Source organism: Cottoperca gobio, chromosome 18 (assembly GCF_900634415.1).
Source record: "Cottoperca gobio chromosome 18, fCotGob3.1, whole genome shotgun sequence".
Taxonomy (NCBI): domain Eukaryota; kingdom Metazoa; phylum Chordata; class Actinopteri; order Perciformes; family Bovichtidae; genus Cottoperca; species Cottoperca gobio.
The window spans coordinates 14536249-14543748 of NC_041372.1; the positions used below are offsets into that span (position 1 = coordinate 14536249).

General features: G+C 36.8%; 2 protein-coding genes across 7 annotated transcripts in view; one reads left to right on the plus strand and one right to left on the minus strand.

Moving 5' to 3' along the window:
* Positions 1–4909, minus strand: part of LOC115023539 (ATP-binding cassette sub-family G member 2-like) — a 15431-nt gene extending 10522 nt beyond the window's left edge. Inside the window, exons 1-4 of one of the 2 annotated variants that reach the window (XM_029454593.1) lie at positions 4430–4909; positions 3253–3326; positions 3046–3176; positions 403–462 (exon numbers count right to left, since the gene is read on the minus strand). In XM_029454593.1, coding sequence (XP_029310453.1) covers positions 403–462; positions 3046–3176; positions 3253–3309 — 248 coding nt within the window. In that variant the 5' untranslated portion in view covers positions 3310–3326; positions 4430–4909. The remainder of the gene's footprint in view (positions 1–402; positions 463–3045; positions 3177–3252; positions 3327–4429) is intronic. The other variant, XM_029454592.1, reaches the window with a different exon arrangement.
* A 668-nt stretch (positions 4910–5577) lies between these two features.
* Positions 5578–7500, plus strand: part of LOC115023534 (type II inositol 3,4-bisphosphate 4-phosphatase-like) — a 29319-nt gene continuing 27396 nt past the window's right edge. For all 5 annotated transcript variants that reach the window (XR_003834017.1, XM_029454579.1, XM_029454576.1 and 2 more), the window contains exon 1: positions 5578–5725. The gene's annotated coding sequence lies outside the window, so the exon portion shown is untranslated. The remainder of the gene's footprint in view (positions 5726–7500) is intronic.

Consider the following 7500-nt stretch of genomic DNA (forward strand, 5'->3'; position numbering starts at 1 on the left):
ACTGTGACGGCACTAGTACCACACTGTGGAGGCACTAGTACCACACTGTGGCGGCACTAGTACCACACTGTGGCGGCGCTAGTACCGCACTGTGGAGGCACTAGTACCACAGCGGCACTAGTACCACACTGTGGCGGCACTAGTACCACAGCGGCACTAGTACCACACTGTGACGGCACTAGTACCACACTGTGGAGGCACTAGTACCACACTGTGGCGGCACTAGTACCACACTGTGGCGGCGCTAGTACCACACTGTGGAGGCGCTAGTACCGCACTGTGGAGGCACTAGTACCTCACTGTGGCGGCACTAGTACCGCACTGTGGCGGCACTAGTACCGCACTGTGGCGCAGAAGTTTAAAGATGCATAAAATGGAAATACTTCGGTGAAGGTTACTCACGATGACTTGCCGCTTCCTGTCGCTCCCATGATGGCGTTCAGACCAGGCTTCATGATCCCACTGAGAGAAAACATTGATATTAACAGATCAATTAATAATATCGAGCAATTTTCATTTGAATTAGGTTTTGTTAATAAGTTACCTGCATGTCTACGGACAATCCAGGACAATTTGTCCTGGATACTAAAAGATAACGACTTTATTGATCCCTCCACAAACTCAGTCCAAAAATAAAAGAGATTTAGTGATAACAGTTACATAATGAATACACCTTACAGGTATGGAAATATAAATAAACTGCATGTCCTTCATTTTAACACGTTAGTTTCAAACTATTTTTCTTAAATAAAAGCGTACTTTTATTAAAGCCAACGTTACAGTGCAAGTTACTGATGTCGACATACAGGCTGGAGAACCTAAATACTTTATACTTTCCTTTGTCGTTTTTAAGGAATAGTTTGACATAATAAACTTATTTACTTTCTTGCCGAGAACTTTATAAGAAGATTGTTGTCGCTCGTGTCTGTGTGGTAGATATGAAGCTCCAGTTAGCTTAGCTTAGCATAAAACTAAAGGAATAGATAATACACTTAAACACAAGGCTAGCAGTTTCCCCGTTTCCAGTCTTTGTGCTAAGCTAAGCTAACAGTCATTGCTCATTCGTCTAATGTTTACAACTGCTTTGTTTGAAATGACGAGGCGGTTTCACTTCTGTGCTTCTTCGTGATTACAGATATTATATTCGTCATATTTGAGGAACTGGAACAAGTTTTGTGTTTTTTGCAAACTGAGTAAATTGAGACATTTCAGAATCTTTTGCTGACTTCAGATCAGCACTTCCTGAACAAATCAGCAACGGTCATGACACAGCAGTTTTGTGTGAGAGCCGAGTGGATAAACTTTTTGCCGACTTTGCTTTTTGATGGATCATTAAACTGTTAACTTCCTGCTGCACAGGTTAGTTTCTCAAAACTAAAAAGTGAAATTGTTTTACACACAATAATAAATGTATGTTAACAAGCTCTGCGTGGAAAACTGGTTCCAGACATCTTCTCACAGGAGATGAACAGTAAAAGCTCCAAAGTCTCTATACCGACTGTTCAATGATTAATAATACCATAGATACCACCCTCTGTACACTGTACGCACACACGCACACACACACACATACACACACTGCACTTTGACCGTTTTCATAAATCATAATAAAATGCTTTTCATAACAGACCATAAACTTGAGGTGAGCTTTGAGGGTTTGAAGTAAGAAAAGAACGCGACTTCTTGGAGAAACCCTTTCTCTCCGAGTGGACACGCAGAGAAACACAGAACGCTTTGTTGGGAAAACAATTAGCTGGAGGAATAAACAAAACAAAAGTCTATAATGTCAATAAGAGACGCTGTAGTAACGCTCACAGGAAACAAAACTGTTGCATAAATGAACAGTCACGCTCACAATGACGATGCCAACAGACTTGTGTAGCAGACAACGTTCATCACGTTACCCGTCTTAATTTATGATGTTAGCATGAGAACATTAAACACAAACTGAGGCTGACGGGAATGTGATTAGTTTAGCAGGTATTTGGTCTAAAACTTAAGTATTGGACAAACAAACTTTGACCTGATGATGGCGCTAGATGGAAAGTGAGAGGACCAAAGTTATTATAATTCACGCCGAGGGGAACGAGAATATTTGTACCAAATGTCCTGATAATGTATTAAAGAGTTGCTGAGATATTTCAGTCTGGACCAAACGGCAGATTTCCTAGAATCTACCAGCCGGCAGGTTTCTGTGAATTAAAAACACCCAGAACTTTGAAGTAAGTCGAGTTTGAAAGGCATCCGGCCGCCGCGTCTGTTTGTTGGTGCAAGCTGAGAGTCATTGTTTTATAACAAGCTTCTGAATGTGTGTGTTTGTCACAGAGGAAAAGTGAGTTTCTTGACAAAGCAAACTTCCTTCCTTCACCTCCTAACGTGTGTGTGTGTGTGTGTGTGTGTGTGTGTGTGTGTGTGTGTGTGTGTGTGTGTGTGTGTTGATCCATGTGGCCCTTGGTCGAGTCACGTATACCTCCAGGTGTCCGCACGTAGACAAACACACACAGTAAGTTCTCCTGCAGCTTTCGATGGTACAAATATCTCTTTTTATTTAACTTTCGTGAACTTATTGCCAACTAATATTCATAATGCTAAGTACGTTTACTAGCTGTATAAATATCTAATGTAAGCTAAGTAAGATATAAATGCATCACACTGTACTTAGTAGACAGGAAGTGTTTACCATTTCATACGATTGGCGCCGCTTGTAGTGCATCATCTTTCGTTAGAGAGCATCTTTGAATCATTTTTGTACCATAAACTCATAAGTGTCTAAAAACAATGTTGTGTCAACGTTTATGAACATTAACCGCTGAATTTTTCTTCTGTACATTTCAAGCATTATTACACTGCTGTATATGTATATATATATTGTAATATACATACGTTTACATATTTATTGTTGTTATATATTGTGGTACAATGTGAATATTTTCACTTTAGGTTTATATAAATATTTTGTTCTAAAATGGAGCAATTGTGACAAAATCTAAATTTCCCCTGGGATAAATAAAGTATTTCTGATTCTGGTTTACAAACTGCACTCACTTGAGGTCGATGAGGATGTCTTTGGTCACAATCTTCTTGGGACACAGGCAGCTTCCCCCCACCTTCACCTTGTAGCCAATGTTGTGAAAGCTGACGGTGGCGCCGTGCAGCGGTTGGCCCAAACCTGCAGACTGAAAAACAGATGTTTCCACCCTAAAACTGATGTGTCCAAAATGTGTGATGTTGTCATGAATGAATAAAAGTTACCTGGCGTTTTAAGCCTCCATTCAGCCCATCCTCTATCGTCACCTGGGTCTCCGACATCTTCTACCGCTCTCCTCCTGAAACACAGAGAAACATTTACTGTAGCTGACACGAGTTATAGAAACTGTCCCTTTTCAACATGCGTTTTAATCTTATACGGTCTATGGTTTTATTGCATTTTAATACAAATTCATATATTTCTCAATTTATTCCAATTTTTTTTTTAAATATAAGTTTGAACCTTCAAATAATGAAACAACATGGATTTATTTTTTGTAAAAGTTTCAATTTCAGGTTTCAAGCAAGTTAAATTTCTTTAAAAACATATTTGGTAAATAAAATTCGTACATTGCAAAAAAACATTTTAGGTTTTTATTTCTTAATATCACATTACCAAAAATATAAACAAAAGCAAAATAGTAAAGAATGGATTTAAGCTTTTAATTAAAGTTAGTGTGCAGCTAATGTTAGCATACTCGGCTAACTAGCTCACTGCCCGTTTGCTTTAACGTTAGCGGCTAATGTTAGCATACTCCACTAACTAGCTCTACAATAGTAACACGGTGTTTCCTCCGAAAAGAAAGAGATTATTATTAGCCAACTACATTATTTTGTGGGGTTACAGGTTATTTTAGAGAACGACAAACACATCCACTATGTGCTAGTCGTGACTGGATGCTATATCAGAGTTTAAGCTAACATTACTGTTATCAGTTGGTCCTCATCCTCAAAACATTTCTGCATCTGCTGATGAAAATCCTGTGATTAAATTAGATATATCATCATAATATGTATTATTAATCTGAATCCAAAATAAATATAGTGGAGTAAAAAGTATAAAATTGCAGAAAAGTACCTCAAAAAGCTGCCACCTGTCAACTTGAACCTGATGTGGGCTACATTAAACTCACCCACAGCATCCTTCTGATGTATCTCATAGCAACAAACAAGAGGAGAGATAGAGAGATAGAGATATATATATATATATATATATATATATATATATATATATATATATATATATATATATATATATATATATAAAAGTATATATATAAAAAAGAAAAATATATAAAACATATGTATATTATTAAAAAATAAAAAAGTAATATATATATATATATATATATATATATATATATATATATATATATATATATAAATAAAGAGCATTATTTACCTGCTGACAGTGCTGTGCCGAGGCTTCTGCGCGTGCAGCTTTCTGAAGCACTTATTGAGGCTCGTATCGTTTTAAATCAATGACGTCATTGATGTCATCCGAAACCTTGACAATACCACGTGACTGGATCAGATCAGTAAAACCACTGTCCAGTTGTTATCCGATCCTAATATATTTACTGGAAAATAGATATTATAGTGATATAAATACATGGAGATATTTATTTCCCATTGCAGAATACAGTGAAGATCACATGGTAGAGATGATATCTGCCTGTTTCACCAACAGCTGGTTTTGTGTCCACATGAAGCCTCGAGAAATTAACCCTTTTTTCGAACCAATTTTCTGGAAAGATTTAATGCTTCATCTCGCCATCACTTCCTGCTGAAGTTACAAAATCCCAGAGAGAGCAGCAGCTTCTGACAGACGTGCAAAGCCCAACACATCAGCTTGTCCACTGAGTGGTAAACCTGGTTAATGACTGAAGGCTTGATAAGATAAGTAGGCAGAAGGGCAGCAGTGACTCTTTCACTTCCCCAGGGCTGGGAGGCGGGATAGCTCAGAGTACATACAAGTAAAACATGCAAGTGCACAGATTATCAGCTAAATGTACACAATAAACTCAAAGTTATAGTAATTTACTGGCTACAAATATCCAGTGGTTACTATACTTCATACCAAGGTAAAAACTAACTACAGGAGTTTTTAATATACTTTAAAATGAATTATAGTATTTATTTACCATGCTGAAGTACAGTATTATACTGTTATTATACCATGCTGAAGTACAGTATTATACTGTTATGGTAAATGTCACTGTAATCTATTTTACAGTGCTACTGTATAACCTACAGAATACTACTGTATTTATTACAATACAATATTTTTATTTAGCTGTTGATGTACAATAAGAAATGCATACAAAGTATAAAATCTATTGTACAATTTAAACAATACAGTAGTAATAATAATATTGTCTACAGTTTACTCAATGGCAAAGAAATAACAGCAAAACTCCATGCAAATACGGACATGTTTTCATTTATTATGTTCTTTATGTTTAGCTCGCTACAACAGCCTGTATTTAATTAAGTACCGGTAATGGTGTTTACCGATAGTGATTTGTTTTCTCCCTTTCTCGCGACATCTTGTGGTTCTACGTGAGCAGCGCAGCCGAGAGAAAGAGGCCCTCGCGAGACTTGAGAAGTCCAAAGGTTTTCCACTATAGCCTCCACTCAAAACAAACAGCGGCCGGAAAAGTTGGTTTTAATCTCAGAAATGTTCTTATTTCTTCCGGTAAGAGATGCCGATAAACCTTATTTTATATTAAAATGTTAGATCATGTACACTGTATTTAATATGAAGCTGGTTTACTCAGATAAACGTTGTTTAAAAAAAAGTTTACTATCGTGTCAACCAAGTCAGGTTAACGGTTTGAATGCTAGTTAAGTACGTTTAGCTAACAAATACTTAATATGTTTTTTAATTAAGACTAACGAAACAATATAATGCAACAGCTGTTTTTAAACTAAGCTAGTTCTTATGTTACTGTATTTACTTTATGTTACTAACTTGCTTCACTTATCTAATATTCATATATTTGTTTTCCAGTGGTGGAAAGTAACGGAGTACATTTACTAATGCTGTACTGAAGTACAAAGTACAGAGGTACTTGTACTGAAGTACAGAGTACAGAGGTACTTGTACTGAGAGGTACTTGTACTGAAGTACAGAGTACAGAGGTACTTGTACTGAAGTACAAAGTACAGAGGTACTTGTACTGAAGTACAGAGTACAGAGGTACTTGTACTGAAGTACAGAGTACAGAGTACAGAGGTACTTGTACTGAAGTACAGAGTACAGAGGTACTTGTACTGAAGTACAGAGTACAGAGGTACTTGTACTGAAGTACAAAGTACAGAGGTACTTGTACTGAAGTACAGAGTACAGAGGTACTTGTACTGAAGTACAGAGTACAGAGGTACTTGTACTGAAGTACAAAGTACAGAGGTACTTGTACTGAAGTACAGAGTACAGAGGTACTTGTACTGAAGTACAGAGTACAGAGTACAGAGGTACTTGTACTGAAGTACAGAGTACAGAGGTACTTGTACTGAAGTACAGAGGTACTTGTACTGAAGTACAGAGGTACTTGTACTGAAGTACAGAGTACAGAGGTACTTGTACTGAAGTACAAAGTACAGAGGTACTTGTACTGAAGTACAGAGTACAGAGGTACTTGTACTGAAGTACAGAGGTACTTGTACTGAAGTACAGAGGTACTTGTACTGAAGTACAGAGTACAGAGGTACTTGTACTGAAGTACAGAGTACAGAGGTACTTGTACTGAAGTACAAAGTACAGAGGTACTACTGAAGTACAGAGTACAGAGGTACTTGTACTGAAGTACAAAGTACAGAGGTACTTGTACTGAAGTACAGAGTACAGAGGTACTTGTACTGAAGTACAGAGTACAGAGTACAGAGGTACTTGTACTGAAGTACAGAGTACAGAGGTACTTGTACTGAAGTACAGAGTACAGAGGTACTTGTACTGAAGTACAGAGTACAGAGGTACTTGTACTGAAGTACAGAGGTACTTGTACTGAAGTACAAAGTACAGAGGTACTTGTACTGAAGTACAGAGTACAGAGGTACTTGTACTGAAGTACAGAGGTACTTGTACTGAAGTACAGAGGTACTTGTACTGAAGTACAAAGTACAGAGGTACTTGTACTGAAGTACAAAGTACAGAGGTACTTGTACTTTACTTTAGTATTTCCATTTCATGCAACTTTAAACTTCTACTCCACTACTTTTATCTGACAGCTTTAGTTAATTCAGATTATGAATACGAAATATAATTAACTAATAAATGATGATGTATTATCAATAATAATACTATAATAATAATAATAATGCAGGTATTTTACTTGTAATGTGTATTTCTACACTGGTAAAAGATGTTTCTAGCTGCATAGTTTAATTTGTCAGCCATTTTAACCATCACCAGCTTTATATAAATTAAAAGTAACGACACAATATTCTCAGAATGTTTTAATATACATGGAA